Genomic DNA, 23,715 nt, shown 5'->3' with positions numbered 1-23,715 from the left:
CAGGCTGCAGGCAGCTGCAGACACTGCTCAGCAAATCTGCCGACGCCTGCAGACAAAGAGCATTTCATTCAGAATGACAAAGATGTCACAGTTTCCCCATCAGTCAGCATTCAGATGCCCACAGCAACAGCTCAGACTCAGCTCAGATTCAGCAGCTTGACAGCTTTGACTTGACTCCCTCAGATTTTACTGCTCAGTTTTAATGTCTTGACGGCTTTGACTTGACTGTTTGGCCTCGGCAACTCTGATCCAAGCTCGTCTGATCAGATCCAACAGGTCCGACTCAACAGCTTAGACTTGATGGCCATGACTGTTTGGATTTGACGACTTAAAATTCAGCATGTTTGATGACCCTGACTTGACCCGTCAATAGTTGAAACCTCAAGTTCAACACCTTTGAATCAGTGACTAGGGTGTGATGCTTGGACTAGACAGCTCAGACTTCATATTTTGTATTTGATAGCCTTGACTCAATGGTTTTGACATGACTACTCAGACTAAATGATTCAGACTCGCTAACCCTGACTTGATACTTGAGACTCAACTTCTTTGACTAGATTACCCGGACTTGATTGCTTTGACTCCGTTCAGATAAGACTGCTTGGCCTATTCTCGCATTAAAACATTCTGAACATCATGGCCCATGCTGCCTCCTGTGTTTCTGATGGTTGACCAGTTTGCTCCAGTTCTCTCAGTTCCTTCCTCTCTTACATACTGGTGTCAAAACGGCTCTGAAACTCAGCAGGAAGCTATTTGTGCTCTGAAGAAATCTTTTGGCTCTCTGTTTCCTGGAAACGAAGTCATTCTTCTAATACTTCCAGTACTGAAAGTGTGGTTTGATGCTTTGATGGATAAATTCTTTGTCAAATGACAGGCAGACTCCAGAACCTCTGACCCAGCCGGGGCCCCTTCAACTCCTACTGGGTTCTTCTGCAGACTGAATGCTGAATAGTGTAAAAACACATTGTTAAAAACCACTTTCTGGTCAGAGACCCTTTATTTTATTCATGAAAGCAAATTAATAAAATTTAAAACTTAGAATTATAAATCAAGTGAGCACAAAATTGTTTAATGGAACAAAAGATCAAACATCAGATATAAAAGACTAAAAGCCAGCGTTGGAGTCAGATTGAAATCAGTCATGTGACTAGAGGTTCAAGTATGAAATAAAGCAAAAAAAATTAAATATTGACAAAACATCATCATTCATCAGTCAAATATATTTGGAAAAACTGCAGCAGTTACAACTGAAAAGTGTTTTGAAGCTATAATTCTCTGTGTGAAACACTTATCAGGGTGAATTTACATAAAGGGGGGGGTCATGCTCTAACACAATACATGCAACAATGCTTACATGCTCAATAGGAAAGCTAAGTCCACAGCTCATATCAAAGGAAAATGATTAGATAGACAAGATCTAACTTGTAGCTTCCTCCAAAAAATGATTTGATTTTAACAAAGACTCATGTCTATTTGGTAAAGGAGCAGAGTGTAAGATGGTGCGACATGTCTCTGGAATACTGCAGATTGTAAAAAATAAATACATAGCACCTCCCCACATCATGCAAGAGAAACTTCAGAGGCTACTGTAAATTTGTAAACCGTTTAAAACCTAAATGGCATGCAGATAGCGTAGTAGGATAAAGGCCAGCTTATTTTAGCATAAGGCCTAGAAGCAACTAGTTTCACTTGGCATAAACACTAGAAATGACTTCTTAGCTTAGCATAAAGACAGGAAACAGCATAGTTCAGCATAAAGACCAGAATCAGCTAGTCTAGCTTAGCATAAAGACTCAAAATGGTTAGCCGAGCTTAGCATAAAGACAAGAATGACTTAAGTCAGCATAGTAACTGGAAATGGTTTTGCCTAGTTTAGCCTGAAGACAGGAAATAACATCAGGAAAAAGGAGAAACGGCTATGTTAGCATAGCTCTAGAAGTAAACATCAGGGAAGCTATTTTACGTAATCCTATGGATAGAAAATTATTAGATTATGGCATGGTGTAATAATCACAGGTTGTTGGACATATGAAATTATATTTATTTAACTACATGACCTGTAAAGGACCAGATTATTAATTTCTTAATTGCATCCTGATATGTAAACCCTTTTTTTTTGTTCTTTTTCATGCAACTGGGTCTTAGATGAGCTTGAAGATGGGAAGAGATGGCTAGGTTAGCTTGCACAAACATAAAAAAGCCCCAAAGATTAAGACCTGCCACCTTTCAACATATGTGTCAGGTATGTGAAAGAAAACCATATTCTAAGATGTCTGAAATGAACTACAACTCCACTTTCAACCACAAAACAGTGAGCAGCTACAGTCAGTTCCCTTTAGCAGGAGATGAGGCTCAATGTTCAGAAAAGTCAGACCACATTTCATCAACAGATCTAATTTCTTAAAGAAGAAATGAAATCTACTGATCTCTACTTCAGCTTGTACAGATGTGTCTCTCAGAAGAGTCTTTGTTCGATGATGATGTTCCTGTTCTTCATAGTAAGTGGTAAAGACTGCCATTGTCCAGAAAGTCCGTATTTAAGAGATAGAAAACAGTTGCTTTTTGAGGATGAATGCATTTCCTATTTCTATCAAGAAAAAAATTAAATAAAAATCAATAACATTTGGTAAAAACTAAAGCGGAGGTCTGCTCACCCTTACGAGATCAGGCTAAGCTTTTTGTATTCCCGTCTTACATTCATTTCTGCATTAAACACCAGATTTAATAATCATAATAATCATGAAACTGTTTAAAATGTGCTAAATTGATCGTGCTGTAATCCTGCCAAACATCCAAACGTAATATTGATTCATTATTGAAAAAGACCATTTTTTACGTATATCATCAACTGCTGTAAACATCGAAACAGTTATGGCAGAATCCAACATCATTTCACAGGTAGCACCTTTTCCATTTGTTTCATGCATTCAATCGTTTTGGCACAATCATCAAGTTCAAGATAAAAATAGTTCCTTATTAACAGGCACAAAAGCATTTACAGTATGTACAGTAAATCCAGGGTATACAGTGTAAGCAGGGCAAATTCATTTGTAATAGAAATATAAAGCCTCTATACAATCATACATATTTTCATTTCTCTCAGGCACTGTGACTAAATCCCGCGAGTAAATAAGCTAAAGCAGAGCGTGGCTCAGTTGCACAGACTTTTAGTTCCACACTAACTGATTGTTTCTAATGTGTAAGTGTCTGTTATTCTGGTAACAAGTGCTTTACTATTAAATCTGACAAGTGCAGCTCAGCCTGACAATACCGGTCAGTGAACCCGAGCAGGAGGCTTCCAGCCTGATGCCCAGCTGAGCACGGACAGAAAGAGTGAAAATCTGAGCGCACACATGGAACAATGACTATGACAGCGCAGACATTATGTTGTGTGTGTTTCTTTTTATGGTCATTTTTGGTCTCTTTCGACATTTTCCATTCATGTGTGTTCTGTATTGTCATATCCTGTGTGCATTCAGTCATTGTGAGATTCGTTGTCTTTGTAAGGCTGTTTTGTGCGTCTTTTCTTTCAGTCTTTAGTTAGTAATCTTGTCTTGCTTTGCCGCTGTTTGTGTCTTCGTCCTGTGGGATTTTAAACCTCTGACTCTTCGTCCCAGTTAGGCCTGTTCTTTAATCCATCCAACCAACTGAACAAAGCTCAAAATCTATTGTTGGCCAGTGCTGCACAGCAGAACTCCCAGTTACGATGCCTCTGGCAAACAGCTGGATTCATAGAATGTTCCACTACAGTTATTAACATGTCGTTTTATTTCTTATCTCTATATTAGGAGAGACAAAAACGGGAAATAAAGGATGTACGATTCTGGATTTTTGTCTGATAGGCCGATATTTTCCATCTGATTTTGACAAAAAAATCTTAAGACCATGGAACAAGGATAGGGATGTAAGTTTTGTTAATTGTATCTTCACATTTTAAACTGTTACAACAAGTACAGGTACAAATTACACCTATAAGTATAGATTAATTATGCAAATCAGAAGTATAAAAAACTTGTATAAGACCTGTAATTCATAATCAATTAGACCCTAATCATAAACACTTGTATTTTCTGACTTGTAGAATTAATCTGTATTTATTTGATTTGTACCTGTCTTTGTTACAGTTTAAATATGATTGTTACACAAGTTGCAAACTTATGTTCCTATTTTAGATCCATACTGGGTCCTGACTGTGTTTGTATAAAGATGTTGTTAAATTCTATTCTTGGTTTTGAAACTGGTTGAGGATCGCACTGTGTGAAAGTGCTGTTTTATTTTGGTACTACAGTACACTTGTGGGTTTGTCTGTCAGGCATCGGGGTAGAACTCTGTATTGATGTCAACACTGTTCAGGACAGACTTCTGATCAGAGGCCGACATCCTGTTTAACACCTCAGCTGAGAGCGAGTAGCTGCTGCAGGACTTCTCCTCGAACCAGCTGTCCAACGCTCGCTTCCCATCAAAGTTGGCGAGGGGCGGCCCGTTGACCGCCACAGTCAGCAGATCGTTCATCTGCTCTAGGGTCAGTCGAGAACGATTGTTCTTATGGATCTTTTGCAGAGACCCTCTACCTTTATCGCAGCAGGCCGTGTAGCTGGGCAGGACCCTGACGACCTGCACAATTTGGTTCAGCAGTGGAAAGCGCTGCTTGCACCTGGAGATGTGACTGATGACTTCTTTAAAACCGTTCATACCGTAGTATTCTGCTCTCAGATCCTTCCATTCCACCACCAGGCTTCTCCTTGTCTCTGAACGGGCCTCCTGACCTGCAGAAGGAATGGACTCTAGGTGGTTGAATATGATCTGGATTTCCTCCTCCCCATAGGCTTGCAGGTCCTCGTGGTTGTGAGGCCAGGTGGACAGGTCCAGGACCTTGCAGGCTTTTGCAAAGGATCGGCTCTGCAGGTCCAGCCTCTGAGACAGGATGCCTTGGCTCCTGTTACAGATTTTTTCTCGGATGGACTGAAACTTGGACTCTGCAACACGCAAGTTCTTCAAAGAAACACCATTGAAACTTTCTCTGAAATTTTCCTCAAACTCTTGCAGATATTCTCCAGGGCAGTCCACCAACTGGCCAATCTCCTGGATGGCCTCTTCTATCTTGGCTTCAACCTGTGACACCAGCAGGTACTCCCCCTGGAAGGTGAGGGCTAATCGTGAGAGAACAGTTATGATGTCCAGCAAGAAGTAGATGAGTTTTACTGACTGATAGTCCGTGAGGAACTGAAGAAGAGTGAGAGCGATGGCTGCAGCGTCAGCTCTTTGTGTCTGGCTGCTAATCTCCTTCAGGTGTGCCACAACCTCCAGATAATCCTTGATGAGAGCATTGAGGACATTGGGTTCTCCTATGATCCATCGTACAGCTCTGATGTCTCCCAGGAACTCAGTCTCTTCTGACAGTGTTGGAGCAGTGGATCGCAGCTCAGCCATCATGCGAGGAGAGTAGCGGTAGAAACTGAGCAGCTGCTTGAGGTTGTTTTCCAGGTCCTCAAGGCAGGAGAGCTCCTTCCCACTGATGGCATCCAGCACCTCCAAATGAGGCCGATGGATCATGATAGGAAGGCAGAGGATCCACGGAAAGGTCTTTTGGACAGCCAGGTAAAGATTTGCTCTCATCCCTGAAGAGATGTTTGTGCCATCCACCCCAAGACCCACCACCAGCAAGTCTTGAAACCTGAGGCCCAGGACGCTGAAGGCACAATCCATAATCTGGAGATATCCGTCTACACTGGACACGTTCAGTTTCTGCAAAGACAGGAACTCTGTGTAAGGAGAGCCCTCATTGCTTAGGAACTGTACATAAACTGCCACCATGTCTGAGAAAAGATCATCATTTTGCGCATCCATTATGATGCTCAAAAAGGGTGACAGGCGCATCTTCTCAGACAGATCCTCCTTTAAAGCCCGGGCGATGTGGTGGATGAGGATCTGACAGTCGCCTTCATTCATGTACTGATCTACCACTTTGAGCTCACATTTCTTCAGCAGCTCTGCCAGCGGACGGAGGTCGGAGAAGGGTCGCCCCTCCAGAGCCAAGTGGTACGCAGCATTGAACAGCAGCATCATGTTCCTGCACATCTCCGCCGTCTTTTCCGGATGCATGCGCAGCTTATACAGCTGCAGACACTTCTTGTGGAGGTTGCTCTGACTGTGAAGCTTGATGGTGTGGATCTTAAACTGCTTGGAGCCGATGATGAAGGCAGAGGTGCGGGATGACTGGACAGTATACTGGCGGCAGACGTGGCACCACATCTCATTCAGGGTCGGTGAGTAACGGAGGAACCAGAACTTTTTCAGCCACTCCTGCTTGAAGCGGCGAATCCGTCTGCTTCCTCCGGAATAAAGCTTTGATGAGTCCTCTGGAGAAATCACGAGATCTGCTGCGATCGACTCATCAGCTGAATCCACATCCTGCTCATCTTCATCTAGAACCACCTGGCTGGGCGTCAAGGCCTCCATCCCTACAAAGATAAACTCATTCAGCTTTTGCTGGAGGAAAACTTTAAAGGGACATTGTGTAACATTTTTTTATGTTTACAGGCCAAAACAGATCTGCAAGTATATATGTTATCACTGGTGTATTATGACCACTAATGATCTGACACATTCTCGTAAGCAAAGAATTTTAAATTTGTTAATACATATGACAGGTAAGCTGGTAGAGAAGCACCATGACGGTCTGCCATCTTGAAACTACAGCGCCAGCAAGGAACAAATAGCACCAATGCCGTATCCCAGCGAGACATCGCACAGCGATTGAGACGCGGGAGGAGAAGATAAGCGAGAGAGGCTTACTACCTCGGTAAGTTGTAAAACCTGTTATACTATTATTCAGAAAAATGCAGGACCATGCATATGCTGCAGCAGCATGGGAGCCCTTTTTTTTACCATTGCCAAGAAAGCAAAAAAGGACACTTAAAAGGCAGCGTGACCACACGATACAAAAAAAAGAGGATCAACATCGTGCTAGCCTTCCCCAGGTGGAAGGAGCTCTAGAAGGAGAAAAATTTAAAACTTCTCCTCGACAAGTAAGTCAACAGTACTGCCTAAATTAGCCTAAAGCTAACTTTTTAATTTAGTTTTGTTACACAGTGTTGCTCCTTTCCATGTTAGAGTAGATCCTGCTAAAATACACCAGCCTCGTTGGTGCAAAGAGCATGTTCACATTGTTTCTGTCGCTTTAATAGTTACGTTAAACACCGCTTTCAGTCGTGGTACAGCCAGACTAAAAGCTGGTGTGAAGGATTTATAAGCTGCTTTTACTGTGACAAAAAGCCGGTGCTGTGTCGAGGTCAGTTTCCCCGTCGAGATCCGTTCCCCCTGTGAGAACCGTTCTACCTTCTAAACACAGGGAAACCATATCTGACAGTTAAATCACGAACCTCTTTACCTGAGTGAACACTGATTGAACTATCGAATGACATGCTTTCATCAGTGTTGTTGAGGCTTTTTGAATCACGGCGGCTGCCGTTGCTGCAATAAATGTTTGAGAAAGTGAGACGCTAGAATGCACTATACATTAGAATAAGATACACAACGTTGGATCGAAGTAATTTCTACACAATGTCCTTCAAGTAAAATCAAACAATATAAGAAAAACACAAAGAAAGAGCAACTTCAATCTAAGGTATTTAAATATGTTTAACAAAAAAATCTGCCTGTTGGAATAATACCTACCTGGAGAAAGCAGCCTGGAAGATTAAAATATGTAATTATGAAGGAATTCAATGGGGCATTTCTGGCTACCAAGGTCCTCAGAGGGAGTATTTGACACTATAAATAATTCATAATTAATTTTGCTGCAAATCTTTGGCATATTCAAGACTCTAATCGTCACCCAAGCCGCATCCTCCTAACATTTATTTTCTAGAAAATAACTGATGTTTTGTGCTTTATTATGAGTAATTAATAATTCAAATAATGAAATATATATTTAAAGGGTAAAAAGTCTTAAAATTCTTCAATTTTGGGTAGTTTTGAGCAGCTCTGAAATTGTTTAAGTTATTTATTTAAAAAAAAAAAGCTGAAAAAATATTGATTTAATATGATTTTGTAGCAAATTTTGTGTGTGGACATTTTTGGCTACAAAAATCATTGGAGGGTGCAAAAATGCATCAACAGAATATAAAAGATGTAAATAAAACAAGACACTGGATTTAACAAATGACCAAAAGGAAAAGTTCTTACAAAAATTTAGCCTAAATGACCACTAATCTTTTTAAAAAGTTGAGGAAAGATGGAGAAGGGATCATTCACATTAACAACTTATGGCTATCACAAAAGGAAAGGATAGTTTATATTTGAAAATCTAGTCCACTTTCACAGAATATTTACCAAAAGACTTAGGGACCTTACTTATAAGAGGGGAACTAAGCACTTTTTGGAGTCAGACCAGGCCCTAACAGTCTCATGCTGCCCTTCTCTTTCATGTATGTGCTCATATATTTCCTTAAACCTTTATGTGTGTGAAGTGGACAGTGGACCATATATGTGGGTAATCACAGGAAAGATCTTCCAGTCTGTGATGCCTCTGCAACACTTTTTATAACCCACCTCGAAGATCCTCGATGGGCCCCTGTTCAGGATGTGGTGGGGCCTGATCAGGTGTCTGTTCTGACATTGGAGGACTGACCGCGTCCCCTTGTTTTCCTCTAAGACGGGACAGTTCCTCCTCCAGCTCCAGGATCCTCCTCTTCAGTTTGACACAGTTGGGACAGAAGGAGGTGGAGGCCTCCGGGCTGCTCTGGTTCTCCTGCTCCTTCTCCTCCACCTTCAGGTTAGGAACGCTGAAGCTGCTATGAGATGAATCGAAGCCCAGCTGGAGAACGGGTCCCTTACCCTCAGCAAGGAGGTGAGACTGGGACCTGGAATTGCTGGAGTCCTCCAGGGAAGCTTCTAAGACATCTTTGAAGATAAGGTTGATCCTCTTCCTCTTGGCAGGAGGTTGGCCATCTGACTCCTCGCAAGGCTGTATGCTGGAGCAGATTTCGCCCTGCAGAGATGACTGCAGGCAGGGCGATTTAAAGTCTTTCTGGAGTTTTGGCAGCGTTGCCGGCTTCCTGGGATCTGGAACAAAATCAGTCACATCATTTACACCCAAAAGTTCAAGCAAACAAAAGATCTGAGTCTCCAAATCGGGTTTACCAGCTGAGTAACATCCTGTTTATAAGACAGTTCAAATGGAAAGAGTTTGAGATTGAACAGGACAAATACATAGGTGGTGAAATAGCACCATCTGCTGGAAAACAGAACTCAGTACTGATAGTGGGACTTACTGAGAGGCATCTGTGCCTTTGATGCTTTTCAAAGCCCGGAGGAAAGAGGGGAGGCCTGGAAGGGATATGTATACAACGCAAAGATTTGCTTTACCAGCTGAGGTGTTTTTTAAATTTGTTCATCATTCATTTATGTGATAGACTGAGTACCTTTACTTTATATCTGAACATGCAGTCCCTTTCAAAAGAACACCTAAAGATAAAGACTAAACCTCAGTTTCCTCTTTGGTCCCTTTCTTTTGCAAGGGTGTTCTTCTCCTTTTCTTTAAGGGATCAATTGTGGTTATCTAGCCATTCAGTGGGGGCTTTTGGGTCAATATGGATCCTCAATGGCTTCTCCAAAGAAAAGAGGCAATATACCCCTGCAGTGTATGGTCCAGTGAGGTAATTAGTATAACAAACCCAACATCTTCCCAGATCTCCAGTTTAAAAACTTCTAGTGTTTCTCTGACATGTTCTTCCTGGTTCTCCATGTTGTAAATACCCATGCAGCTCTGTTTGTTGCTCTCATAAATCATCTGTCTGACTTACCTGTGTCCAGGTTGCGATCGATGCTGTCCTGAGAGACACACTGAAGTCGCTGGATATAGTCGTCGCTATACCAAACCCTCAGCCTTTCTCTGGCCACCAGCTTCCTGCACACTCTGAAGTAGATATTTTCACTGTGTTGGAATGCTGTCAGGTTCCTGTCGCTCTTCTCTGACGAGGTCCGGACGAATCTGCAGGTCAAAAACAGAGTCACCCAACAAGAGGAAAGGCTAACCTGAACAACGGGGCAGATTTTCTGGTGAAGACCATCCCCTCTGCAAGTGATTTTTAAAAAGAGGTCTCTGCAGAACATCGGGGGATGCTCCCCTCCTTCCCTGACCTCCTTCACGGTCAAATAAGGGGCTCTACCAATGAAGTGGGAATACCACAAGGCTTCAGTCTTGACCCTTTCCTGTTCTCTCTCAAAATTGCACCAAGAGGCAGAAAATAAAGAAAGTATGATCTACCATTTCATTTTTACATAGACAACAGTCTCCTTGACTTTTGTAGCGACATCAGGGGATAGATGCCACTAAATTTGCTCCATTTAAAAAAAAAAAAAAAAGGGGATGGCATGCTTTTTAAATCCAGTGGTTCCAGCTGTTTTCATTAAACATTCATCCCTGGCCCACATGAAAAATAACTCATTTTGGCGGAAAATGGAGCCCAGCCTAAAACTTGACTTACAATTCAATGCTGTGGTTAAGTCTTATTTCTTTCAGGTCAGTAAATGTTATCTATATAAACCACTTTTCAAGAGCAGATTCCACAAAATCCTTTACTATAATAAATACATAAACATACAACTTATAGGAGCCAGATGTGTTCTGTGACTACAGTTTGCTTTGCATCTGTTGGGGGAAGCTGTATTGTTACCTACAGAGGTATGATATAAAAGGGAAGACGTCACAGGGGGTCATGACATGTTTGGCTTTGATGAGCAAAAGTCTTTTGATGCTATGGCCTAATTTATAGGCTGCAGTTTGTTGGTAGGAAATTGATTTCTAAGCATGAGTAAATGTCACTGAGTTGCATCATTAACAAATTAAGTGGACATTGATTTCAAAATCAATATAAAGCAGTGCAACAGCAAATACAGGCGCCTCAACCTAAACCTGGGTCAAACATGCTCAGTAGAAGCTCCTTCAATGATGGAAACAACTTAAAAACAGTATTAAAGGACTGAGTAAATCCATCTATCCATCCATTTTCTAAACCACTTGGTCCAATTCAGGTCCGCGGAGGGGTTGGAGCCTATCCTAGCAATTAGTAGGCAAGAGGCAGGTACACCCTGAACAGGTTGCCAGTGCATCACAGGACCAACACAGAGAGACAAACAACCGCATACACTCACTCCTAGGGAGTCACCAAATAACCTAACATGCATGTCTTTGGATGGTGGAAGCCGGAGTAATGAAATAATAATAATAATGATAACACATTTTATTTGCTGGTGCCTTTCAAGTCACCCAAGGTCACTTTATGGAGCACAAAACCATCCATCCATCCACCATTATCTCTTGATCACCAACAGATACCACCAGCGTACCCAGAGAGAACCCACGCATGTATGCTCCACTGTTCAAACCTCCCCCCAGCCAAGACTCAAACCAGCGACCTTCTTGCTGTGCATTACTGTACAGTGGACCGAGTAAATAAACACTTTATAAAAATTTTAATTAATAATCATGAAAACACCAGTTTAAATTAATAGGTCTTCAGCTGCTTTAATAGAGGCGGCTGTCAAAAACCAAGTGCTTCTGTCCAAATGCCACCAAGAGATAGTGATCCGTGATTTTATAACCTCACACCTGGATTATTGTAACTCCCTTTCTCATTAGAAGTAGCTTCTACCTCTCCAAGGCTGTGTTTAGAAGTAAATCTGCTCAATGAGGCCGACACAGTAACATCAAAAGCAAACTGGAAGCTCACCGCCCCTTTGCTGTCCTTTGAAATTCTGTCCATAAAGGCTACAAAAAGGACTGTAACAAAGGGCAGCCCTGTCCAACACCCACTGGAAACTAGTTTGATTTACTGTCAGCGAACAAGCCCTCACTTTGATTGTACAGGGATAAGGTTGCCCATTAAAAAGGACCCAATACGCCCAGGCTGCCTGGTCTTCTCAAAGTCAGTGAAACACAGGAAAACATGTTGATCAAGCTCCCTGACATCTTCCAGCATCCTTGTGAGGTCAAAGAGGTAATCCAGTGACACAGCATTGGTTTGAGGATAACTGTAATTGTAACTTCATATCTGCAGTACAACCATGTGTCTTGGACAACTAGTTGATGAGTTTGATCAAGGGTCAGATGATGGACATTTGAGATGAGGAGATCTGTCAGGTTAAAGGACTCTTTAACCTGGGTTCTATTGTGCGTGTGTTGCACTTGACTTCCTGTTGTTGAAGCTTTGTATGACTGAGACAATACCTTGTTTAGAAATGTACTGCTTGAGCTTTGAGCCAATGAATTTGAACAATACAATGAAATACTCTGCCTGCGTAAGAAACATAAAAGAGAAGAAGCATGATATGGGGCAGATGGGGTGTAGCAGGGTTGGTTTGTCCCTCTGTCCGTCTGTTAGCAACATAACTCAAAATGTTATTAACAGATTTTGATTAAATTTTCAGAGCTTTGAATTTGATGCATGCTGCAAATGGAAGCCAGTGAAGAGCGATTAGCAGCGAAGTGACATGAGCTCGTTTGGGCTGGTTGAAGACCAGCCGTGCTGCTGCGTTCTGGATCATCTGCAGAGGTTTAACTGATTCTAGTCTAGTTACTGTAATAGAGGTCAGAGGATCTGCATTTGCTGCATTTATCTGTGTCCATCTTACTCTTTTAATGAAAGATTTCAGGCTTCTCTGTGGAAAATCTCTATCACACTTAACGGTTCACTGACTCATCCTTTGCACAAGGATATGTGCCTCCCAACGCGTAGCAACGACCAGGTACCTCCTCTCTCGCCAAGAAGGTAAGTTCCCCATTTAAATGGAGGCTGCAGCTGACAGGGAATAGATCTCATCTATCCATCCATTTTCTAAACCACTTGGTCCAATTCAGGTCCGCGGAGGGGTTGGAGCCTATCCTAGCAATTAGTAGGCAAGAGGCAGGTACACCCTGAACAGGTTGCCAGTGCATCACAGGACCAACACAGAGAGACAAACAACCGCATACACTCACTCCTAGGGAGTCACCAAATAACCTAACATGCATGTCTTTGGATGGTGGAAGCCGGAGTAATGAAATAATAATAATAATGATAACACATTTTATTTGCTGGTGCCTTTCAAGTCACCCAAGGTCACTTTATGGAGCACAAAACCATCCATCCATCCACCATTATCTCTTGATCACCAACAGATACCACCAGCGTACCCAGAGAGAACCCACGCATGTATGCTCCACTGTTCAAACCTCCCCCCAGCCAAGACTCAAACCAGCGACCTTCTTGCTGTGCATTACTGTACAGTGGACCGAGTAAATAAACACTTTATAAAAATTTTAATTAATAATCATGAAAACACCAGTTTAAATTAATAGGTCTTCAGCTGCTTTAATAGAGGCGGCTGTCAAAAACCAAGTGCTTCTGTCCAAATGCCACCAAGAGATAGTGATCCGTGATTTTATAACCTCACACCTGGATTATTGTAACTCCCTTTCTCATTAGAAGTAGCTTCTACCTCTCCAAGGCTGTGTTTAGAAGTAAATCTGCTCAATGAGGCCGACACAGTAACATCAAAAGCAAACTGGAAGCTCACCGCCCCTTTGCTGTCCTTTGAAATTCTGTCCATAAAGGCTACAAAAAGGACTGTAACAAAGGGCAGCCCTGTCCAACACCCACTGGAAACTAGTTTGATTTACTGTCAGCGAACAAGCCCTCACTTTGATTGTACAGGGATAAGGTTGCCCATTAAAAAGGACCCAATACGCCCAGGCTGCCTGGTCTTCTCAAAGTCAGTGAAACACAGGAAAACATGTTGATCAAGCTCCCTGACATCTTCCAGCATCCTTGTGAGGTCAAAGAGGTAATCCAGTGACACAGCATTGGTTTGAGGATAACTGTAATTGTAACTTCATATCTGCAGTACAACCATGTGTCTTGGACAACTAGTTGATGAGTTTGATCAAGGGTCAGATGATGGACATTTGAGATGAGGAGATCTGTCAGGTTAAAGGACTCTTTAACCTGGGTTCTATTGTGCGTGTGTTGCACTTGACTTCCTGTTGTTGAAGCTTTGTATGACTGAGACAATACCTTGTTTAGAAATGTACTGCTTGAGCTTTGAGCCAATGAATTTGAACAATACAATGAAATACTCTGCCTGCGTAAGAAACATAAAAGAGAAGAAGCATGATATGGGGCAGATGGGGTGTAGCAGGGTTGGTTTGTCCCTCTGTCCGTCTGTTAGCAACATAACTCAAAATGTTATTAACAGATTTTGATTAAATTTTCAGAGCTTTGAATTTGATGCATGCTGCAAATGGAAGCCAGTGAAGAGCGATTAGCAGCGAAGTGACATGAGCTCGTTTGGGCTGGTTGAAGACCAGCCGTGCTGCTGCGTTCTGGATCATCTGCAGAGGTTTAACTGATTCTAGTCTAGTTACTGTAATAGAGGTCAGAGGATCTGCATTTGCTGCATTTATCTGTGTCCATCTTACTCTTTTAATGAAAGATTTCAGGCTTCTCTGTGGAAAATCTCTATCACACTTAACGGTTCACTGACTCATCCTTTGCACAAGGATATGTGCCTCCCAACGCGTAGCAACGACCAGGTACCTCCTCTCTCGCCAAGAAGGTAAGTTCCCCATTTAAATGGAGGCTGCAGCTGACAGGGAATAGATCTCATCTATCCATCCATTTTCTAAACCACTTGGTCCAATTCAGGTCCGCGGAGGGGTTGGAGCCTATCCTAGCAATTAGTAGGCAAGAGGCAGGTACACCCTGAACAGGTTGCCAGTGCATCACAGGACCAACACAGAGAGACAAACAACCGCATACACTCACTCCTAGGGAGTCACCAAATAACCTAACATGCATGTCTTTGGATGGTGGAAGCCGGAGTAATGAAATAATAATAATAATGATAACACATTTTATTTGCTGGTGCCTTTCAAGTCACCCAAGGTCACTTTATGGAGCACAAAACCATCCATCCATCCACCATTATCTCTTGATCACCAACAGATACCACCAGCGTACCCAGAGAGAACCCACGCATGTATGCTCCACTGTTCAAACCTCCCCCCAGCCAAGACTCAAACCAGCGACCTTCTTGCTGTGCATTACTGTACAGTGGACCGAGTAAATAAACACTTTATAAAAATTTTAATTAATAATCATGAAAACACCAGTTTAAATTAATAGGTCTTCAGCTGCTTTAATAGAGGCGGCTGTCAAAAACCAAGTGCTTCTGTCCAAATGCCACCAAGAGATAGTGATCCGTGATTTTATAACCTCACACCTGGATTATTGTAACTCCCTTTCTCATTAGAAGTAGCTTCTACCTCTCCAAGGCTGTGTTTAGAAGTAAATCTGCTCAATGAGGCCGACACAGTAACATCAAAAGCAAACTGGAAGCTCACCGCCCCTTTGCTGTCCTTTGAAATTCTGTCCATAAAGGCTACAAAAAGGACTGTAACAAAGGGCAGCCCTGTCCAACACCCACTGGAAACTAGTTTGATTTACTGTCAGCGAACAAGCCCTCACTTTGATTGTACAGGGATAAGGTTGCCCATTAAAAAGGACCCAATACGCCCAGGCTGCCTGGTCTTCTCAAAGTCAGTGAAACACAGGAAAACATGTTGATCAAGCTCCCTGACATCTTCCAGCATCCTTGTGAGGTCAAAGAGGTAATCCAGTGACACAGCATTGGTTTGAGGATAACTGTAATTGTAACTTCATATCTGCAGTACAACCATGTGTCTTGGACAACTAGTTGATGAGTTTGATCAAGGGTCAGATGATGGACATTTGAGATGAGGAGATCTGTCAGGTTAAAGGACTCTTTAACCTGGGTTCTATTGTGCGTGTGTTGCACTTGACTTCCTGTTGTTGAAGCTTTGTATGACTGAGACAATACCTTGTTTAGAAATGTACTGCTTGAGCTTTGAGCCAATGAATTTGAACAATACAATGAAATACTCTGCCTGCGTAAGAAACATAAAAGAGAAGAAGCATGATATGGGGCAGATGGGGTGTAGCAGGGTTGGTTTGTCCCTCTGTCCGTCTGTTAGCAACATAACTCAAAATGTTATTAACAGATTTTGATTAAATTTTCAGAGCTTTGAATTTGATGCATGCTGCAAATGGAAGCCAGTGAAGAGCGATTAGCAGCGAAGTGACATGAGCTCGTTTGGGCTGGTTGAAGACCAGCCGTGCTGCTGCGTTCTGGATCATCTGCAGAGGTTTAACTGATTCTAGTCTAGTTACTGTAATAGAGGTCAGAGGATCTGCATTTGCTGCATTTATCTGTGTCCATCTTACTCTTTTAATGAAAGATTTCAGGCTTCTCTGTGGAAAATCTCTATCACACTTAACGGTTCACTGACTCATCCTTTGCACAAGGATATGTGCCTCCCAACGCGTAGCAACGACCAGGTACCTCCTCTCTCGCCAAGAAGGTAAGTTCCCCATTTAAATGGAGGCTGCAGCTGACAGGGAATAGATCTCATCCATCCATCCATTTCCTATACCGCTTAGTCCTATTCAGGTCACTGGGAATCTGGAGCAGGCGAGAGGTAGGTACACCTGGACAGGTCGCTAGTCTAATGCAGGGCAAAACAGAGAGACAAACAACCACTTCCTAGGGAGAATTTAGAGAGTAATTAAACTAACATGCATGTTTTTGGATGGTGGGAGGAAGCCAGAATACCCAGAAAGAACCCACGGATACACGGAACAAATGCAAACTCCTCACAAAAAGGTCTCTGTGTGAGCTCCTCCCAAGTCGAGGGGAGGGGCTTGTTGTGAGGCCACGGTACTAACTAATAGGGTCTTACGGCTTTGCTGCAAGACCTTGACTCAGACATCCCAGTACAGTAGTACTTTGAATAAAGAAGTGGCTTGCTATTAGGGAGCAGGGGCTCCCTTGGATGAATAGGGATTGGAGTCTGAGGCGCTGAAAGGAGCCGGCTAAGCACAGTTCTCATAAATAAATACAACAGAATGTAGAACGATGTAGAACGTGTGTTAACTTCACCTCATCCAGTTGGCTTTGGTTTCATCGCTTCCATCAATGGACTGATATGTGCTGTTCAAACCAACAATCTGAAACATCAAACAGAACTGACTCAGAGGAGGATTTGTAGCAAATGTAGCAGAGAACTGGTTCCAATCAAACTCATCAAACTCCCCGTCAGACCGGCTGAACTTACGATCCAGGAGAAGAAGCCAGAGGATTTGTCTTTGGACACCAGCTCTCCCTCATATGGACCGAACACCACCCCCTTTGGGAAGATTGCGTTCACACAGCGAACATCCACCTTGTCTCCTTCCCTGAAGACTTCTAGGCCAGATGGGATCGTAAGTGCCGCCCGGTTGGATGTTCCCAGGGCTACGGGCGTATCAGGAACAAAGAGTGGGGGTCCGTGGGATGGACAGTTCTTCTGGAAATAGTCCTGACACTCCTCACAGACTGGAGGAGAAACATACGTTTCAGCATGAAACTCTGGATACTACCCAATATAAAAGCTTCTTTATGTGTTTACTTATATTTAGGGAAAAATAACAAATGAGAATTTAAAAAGAAAACATGGATTTAGAAATCTTTCACATTTTCTGGCCCAAAACTGTCTCTTCGCCTTGAACATATGGAGCCATGACAAGGAAATTAATTTAGTATTTTGTATCTCCATATTTGAAACCCTAACAAGTACAGGTACAGATCAAACATACAAGGACAGATTTATTCTGCAAACCCAAAAGTAGAAGTCTGAAATACAAGTACATTTACAAGTACAAAACATTTATCAGACATTTTACAAATCTACTCAAGAAACAATAAGATTTCTCGAACACCTAACCAATCACGGAGAGAGGAGGGTTAAGATTCTCTGTCAATGTTTTCACTTGTAAAAAAGAACCACTACAACTGTCTGGCCAAGGCCAGCAGGACCATCTTGGCTCTCTAAAGGCCCATTTATGCACCCTTCACGTATGTAAATAAACATTCGTTCAAATGTCTGTGTCCTCATAATCTCAAACCTTACTTTTACATTAGCATGGTTGCTAGGCAACAAATCCACCAGAGGGCAGTGCAGAGCTCACCTCCGAGTTATGATGTCCGCTTCAAACCGCAAACATGGCGACAGTGGAGGAAATCATGATAATGTTTGTTTTCAGAAAGAGACATAAGAGAGAAGCAGTGCAGTAGACAGCAGTAGTCTGTCCGGCCATTAAATACATCACGGCTTCTTCTTCTTCTTTTGCTGGACGCATATCAGCTATTCTGCTCAACACTGCCCTCAGGGTTAGTGGTGGTACTGCTCCTTTTACAACATCGAGCTACGCAACCGTAAGCTCTCTGAGAACGGACCAAATTACGCATGTAGAGCATGCAGAAGACGGACGAAAGGCCCCATGTCCGTCTGTACAAATACAAATAGGCCTTTAAGGTAAGTGGGTTAATGGATACGTAGATGTTTCTTTCTGGAGATGGGAAAACATGTCTCTACTATTAGCTTATTCGGCTAAGTATTCTTAAATGTTTTTATACCCTGCAGCACCGTTACATACTTAAAGTGTCATTCACTCACCTGACCTCAAATAGAAAATGCTGAAAAAGAAGGTAAACAGTGCCAGAATGTCTGGGATAAAAAATGTACCTCTACACAGACACAAGCTGCTTAACATGACGTGTGATCTGCTCTGACACAATGGAAGAGATGAAGCTGAGACTCACACCAGAGGTCCAACAAGTGCTTGTTCATGGTGGAACCATGTTGGTAGAAATCCAGCTCATTGTCCTCTTCACAAGCCTCTGTAGAGCAAAACACAATCAGTACCTTAGAATTATGCTGGTCTCAAACAGCTGAACTAATATTAGCAGCGATTAGCTTTACTCTCAGAACTTTACTCCCAGAACCTGCAGAGTTTAGATTCTTTTTAAATAATTTGACATCTTATTAAACTGGCTAGGCTTCTTTTACCTGTAGATAATTTGTCCTTCATTACTTTGCAGTTACTTTAGCTTGCCAGTTTATGTAGAAGAAGCAAACAGTGACCTCTGTTGGCCAAAGTGGAGATGGCACGAAGCACATTAAGTCACATCTTCAGGACTGCACAAGAGTGCAGGTAGGATCTCCTCTATGATCGGTCTGCTGGTTTTGAAATATGGATTTGTTAATAATCAGTCTTGTACATCCCTTTGTGTTCAAGTTAATGAGAGTTAACATGATGTTTGAAATTCTTTGACTGTAAGTTAAATATCTTGAATGCACAAACGTGCTATGCAGGTTTAGTGCATGCACAGATACAACGAAGGTATCTTGGGCCCTGGCTGAATAGTCTTGTATGCTTAGGTTTGCCCACTGAGTGAGTTTTCTCCAAAGCTTACAAGATTCGTGCACCTTCCAGTTTATTAGGTACACCTATGAAATTGTTTAACACAAATATCTAATCAGCCAATCACAGGGCAGCAACTCAACACATGTAGACATGGTAAAGATGACTTGCTGAAGTTCAAACTGAGCATCAGAATGAGGAAGAAAGGAGATTTAAGAGACTTTGAACGTTACATGTTTGTTAGTCTGAGTATTTACTGGATTCTCACACACAACCATCTCTAGGGTTTACAGAGAATAGTCTGAAGAAAATAAAATATCCAGTGAGCAGCAGTTGTCTGGACCAGAATGTCTGGTTGATGTCAAAGGTCAGAGGGGAATGGGCAGACTGGTTGGAGATGATAGAAAGGCAACAGGAAGTCCAGTAAGCACTGGTTCCAACCAAGGTCTGCAGTATAGCATCTCTGAACACACAACACGTCCAACCTTGAAGCAAATGGGCTACAGCAGCAGAGGAACGCAGTGGTACCTCCTGTCAGCTAAGAACAGGAAAATGAGGCTACAATTTACACAGACTCTGGACAATAGAAGATGGAGAAACGTTGCTGGTCTGATGAGTCTCCATTTCAGCTCCACATTCAGATGCTAGGCTCAGAATTTGGTGGAAACATGAAAACATGGATCTATCCTGCCTTGGATCAACGGTTCAGGCTGCTGGTGGTGTAATGGTGTGGGGGATATTTTCTTAGTCCACTTGGGCCCCTTAGTACCAACGTGGTCTGGTTTAACCACCACAGCCTACCTGAGTATTGCATGCACCATGTCACAAAGCTCAGATCATCTCCACCTGCTTTCTAGAACATGACAATGAGTTCACTGGACTCCAACGCCCTCCACAGTCACCAGATCTCAGTCCAGCAGAGCAGCTTTGGGATGTGGTGGAACGGGAGATTCTCATCATGGATGCAGCCACTGTGTGATGCTGTCACGTCAATATGGAGCAAAATGTCTGAGGAAGGTTTCCACCACCTCGTTGGCTCTATCACACCAAGAATTAAGGAAGTTCTGAAGAACAACGGGTACTACCAAGGTGGACCTAATAAAGTGGCTTCCTAAAGAACTCAAGGAAAAGATGACAGATACTATTAGACCACTTTTAGGTTAGGATACATACCATGTTTCTATACAGCTGACTCATAGTCAAACTATAGAGAAGCTTCTGCAGAGACATTAAGCTGCTTAAGGGTCTGCACTGATTTTAGAAATGTAGTTGTTTGCCACATCAGTGTCAGAGGAAATTAAATAATTTCCGTATATATATATATATATAGAGAGAGAGAGAGAGAGAGAGAGAGAGTCAACCTCCTTCACAACTGAGCTGTTCAACTTCTTCGCTGGTTTTAATGCGTATGATGGTTTTATTAAGCCAGTTTTTCTTACCAGGACAGGATCTGTGTCCTGCATCCATCTGGACCTGAACTGTGCTCTGCAGACGCTCCTATCAGCCAGACACCAGCAACCACAAAACACTTAAAAACTAAAAGTTGCCTTCAACTTTCCGCGTCGTTACTCTTCTGTCTGAGTCGGAAATTAGCGGATTATTGGAGCGTTAGCGGCCGCACTGAGATCTGCGCCACGCTTTCTCTGCTCTGCCTTCATCTGCAGGCAATTGGCAAGCTGCCTTCTGTTTTCGGAAGCCATTTTCACTGGCCATGGTGGCCACCGACAGAGACCCACCTTGTACGGAGACGCAGCAAGGACATGGAACGTCTTTCCGGGCAAAGCTTGGCGCTCCTTCCCCCTCCCTCCGGCCGCAGAGCACCGACCCCCGGTTGCTGGTTCCGCGGCTGCTCGCCGATGGAAAGTTTGGTGTGATTTTTTTTTTTTTTTTTTTTTTTTTTTGCACTGACTTAGTCGCCTCCCCGAGCTGTGGCCACCATTTTTTATCACAGGAAATGACATGGAAAACGGAAGAAAGCAATTGCGCAAAAATTAAAGTTAACCGAGTAAATTATGAGTCTGGGACCGGTTAGAGAGGAGCGGGAAGCGGCTCATCTCCGGCCGCTTCACGGCTCACCTCCGGCCGGCTCAGTGGCCGACACGGACCCGGTGGTTACCGGCCGGAGCAAAACAGTTAATAACAAGCAGGAGAACGGAAAGCCTGCAGCTTTACGCGTTTAAAAAATTAATTAAAAGTTTTAAGATGATTACTTTTTATATATTATGGACTATTAAAAGTGACAATAAATAGAAGAAGTTATAAATTAATATTACATATATATATAAAGAAGAGATCAAATATGAACTACCGATTTTTTGTGAATTCATCCAATTTCTTTTTTATGTTTATTTTTATAGTTTTTTTTTTTTTTTTTTTTTTTTATCAGAGTAGGTCAGAAACCACAAAAAACTCCAGTAACCTTCACAAAATATCCTGTTCAAGTAAAATTCCAGTTCTAACAAAGTTCGGACGCTCAGTAAATGTAAATAAAAACATAATGCAGCGATTTGCAACCCTCACAAACTCATATTTTATTCCCAGCAGAACATAAATAATATATCAGATGCTGAAACTGAGGCATTAGGACTTTTAATGGAAAATCAGCTGATAGGCAGCAACACGTCTGGACAAAGTTGGAACAGGAGCAACAAAAGACTGGAAAAGTAATTGTCACTAATCAGAAACAACTGGAGGAGCATTTAACAAATAATTAGGTTAAGGAGCAACAGGTCAGTAACACGACTGGGTGTAAAAGGAGCATTTAGAGAGGCAGAGTCTCTCAGATGGAAAGATTGACAAAGCTACACCAGTCTGAAACAAACTAGGTCTAAATATGAAACAATTACAGAAATATGTTCTACAATGTAAAATTGTGAAGACTTTAAAAATCTCACCATCTTCTGTGTAAAATTTCAAAAGATTCAGAGAATCTGAAAGGAATCTCTGTGTGTATGGGACAAGACTGAAGGTCTAAACTGAATGCTGGTGATCTTGAGGTCCTCAGGCATCACAACATTAAAACCAGACCTGATTCTATACAGGAAACCACTGCATGGACTCAGGAAAACTTTCGTTAATCACTGTCTGCTCACCCTGAAATCCACAAATGCAGGTTAAAGCTTCATCATGCAAAGAAGTTGCCAAATGTGAACAGGATGCAGAAACACTGCTGTCTTCTCTGGACCAAAGCTTATTTAAAATGGTCTGAGGTAAAGTGGAAAACTGTTCTGTGGTCAGATGGATGAAAATATGAAATTCTTTCTGGAAAGCATAGACACCGTGTCCTGCAGACTGAAGAGGAGAGGGAGCATCCAGCGTGTTATCCTTGGATAGTTCAGCCTAAGTTGATTTGTAAATCATTGCATTCTGTTACATAATCATTTTCAACAAAGCTAACACATTAAAAAATAGGAAAATGAAGAATAATGAAAAGACATAGCTTACACTTACCTCACTGTCCTTTTATTACCACACCAATCACAGTTAGTACAATAAGATAAACATGGTAGGCTGCATGGAATTGTAGTTTAAACCATTTACATGTTTTCAAATAAATTACTTGAGTTTATATTAAAATTTTCAGATAAATTCAGTTCCAGAGATGGTACAGCCAAACAGCCTCATTTAAATATTATCTAAAAACACATTTTTCATATTTATCAGAGAATAAAACAAAAAATATTTTACAGAGGCTTTGTTTACCCTATTTCTTTTAACAGTTATAGTATTTTAATTAATGTTTGACATACAAAACAGGGTTAGTGCCTATATGACAAAGTTTGTTAAGTCATTTAAACCCCAGAATCTTTGTATGACTATGTATCTCTTGATATTTGGTATCTTGCTTTCCATGAAACTTTCCTTATTCTACTCCAAGGGTAAAACACGGGCTCGTCCGGGATTTGAACCCGGGACCTCTCGCACCCTAAGCGAGAATCATACCCCTAGACCAACGAGCCACTCTTCCTAAGGTGTTTCACATCTGGATCCGTCTCGCACTATTCCTGCAACTGGAAAATGTTTTTTGGCGATGTGGCACATAATGCTTGACACAGCATTTGACTCAACAGCACCCCCTGGTGGTCCAAATTATATTTTCATCTTGCTGTGTAATAAATGTAGTACTGGACCCTAACATGTCCTCACATGATAAGAAAAATATTTATTTTTATCTTTACAAAGCCCAATCTTCCTGGAGAACCAGTCCTGGAATTTTTCTTCTTAAGGCTGCATAAATGAGTTCAGGTGTGCTGTTTTATTAAGTGTTTTGTTCCTTGAACAGGCCCTGAAAGACTAGAGAACCAGACACTGCAAATTACTTCAATTGGCTTTAAAAATTTCCATGTAACAAAGCGGAATAAATGACACTGTTAACCAGAAAAATCAGGAAATTCAGCAGGTCAAGAAACAG

General features: G+C 42.0%; 1 protein-coding gene and 1 non-coding gene across 4 annotated transcripts; both read right to left on the bottom strand.

Moving 5' to 3' along the window:
- Positions 1-975: 975 nt before the first annotated feature.
- prdm11 (PR domain containing 11) lies at positions 976-21,474 on the bottom strand. 3 transcript variants are annotated; one of them, XM_041996877.1, is made up of 7 exons: positions 20,744-21,474; positions 18,703-18,780; positions 17,177-17,436; positions 17,002-17,069; positions 9,807-9,994; positions 8,554-9,066; positions 976-6,461 (listed from the first exon to the last, which is right to left on the bottom strand). In XM_041996877.1, the coding sequence occupies exons 1-7, from the start codon at positions 20,769-20,771 to the stop codon at positions 4,309-4,311; spliced, it is 3,288 nt and encodes a 1,095-aa protein (XP_041852811.1). In that variant the 5' UTR covers positions 20,772-21,474; the 3' UTR covers positions 976-4,308. The 3 variants fall into 3 exon arrangements, with proteins under 3 accessions (XP_041852811.1, XP_041852812.1, XP_041852813.1); XM_041996878.1 differs by having other exon boundaries at positions 21,041-21,474; XM_041996879.1 differs by lacking the exons at positions 17,002-17,069; positions 17,177-17,436; positions 18,703-18,780; positions 20,744-21,474 and adding an exon at positions 9,276-9,330 and having other exon boundaries at positions 9,807-9,871.
- A 1,717-nt stretch (positions 21,475-23,191) lies between these two features.
- On the bottom strand, positions 23,192-23,263 carry trnap-agg. Its single transcript has one exon. It is a non-coding gene; the product is annotated as a tRNA-Pro (tRNA).
- Positions 23,264-23,715: the final 452 nt, after the last annotated feature.

Source organism: Melanotaenia boesemani, chromosome 10 (assembly GCF_017639745.1).
Source record: "Melanotaenia boesemani isolate fMelBoe1 chromosome 10, fMelBoe1.pri, whole genome shotgun sequence".
NCBI classification, from domain to species: domain Eukaryota; kingdom Metazoa; phylum Chordata; class Actinopteri; order Atheriniformes; family Melanotaeniidae; genus Melanotaenia; species Melanotaenia boesemani.
The sequence above is the reverse complement of the archived record's forward strand: the minus strand, read 5'-3'. Positions and strand labels throughout refer to the sequence as shown.

What these genes read in the sequence shown, in the direction of transcription:
- prdm11 (XM_041996877.1), bottom strand. Translation starts at nt 20,771, where the DNA reads ATGGATGCAGGACACAGATCCTGTCCTG. An exon ending in GCACTTGTTGGACCTCTGGT is followed by an intron (nt 17,437 to 18,702) that starts GTGAGTCTCAGC and finishes TTTCTCCTCCAG; the next exon opens with TCTGTGAGGAGTGTCAGGAC. An exon ending in CTGGCTTCTTCTCCTGGATC is followed by an intron (nt 17,070 to 17,176) that starts GTAAGTTCAGCC and finishes TTGATGTTTCAG; the next exon opens with ATTGTTGGTTTGAACAGCAC.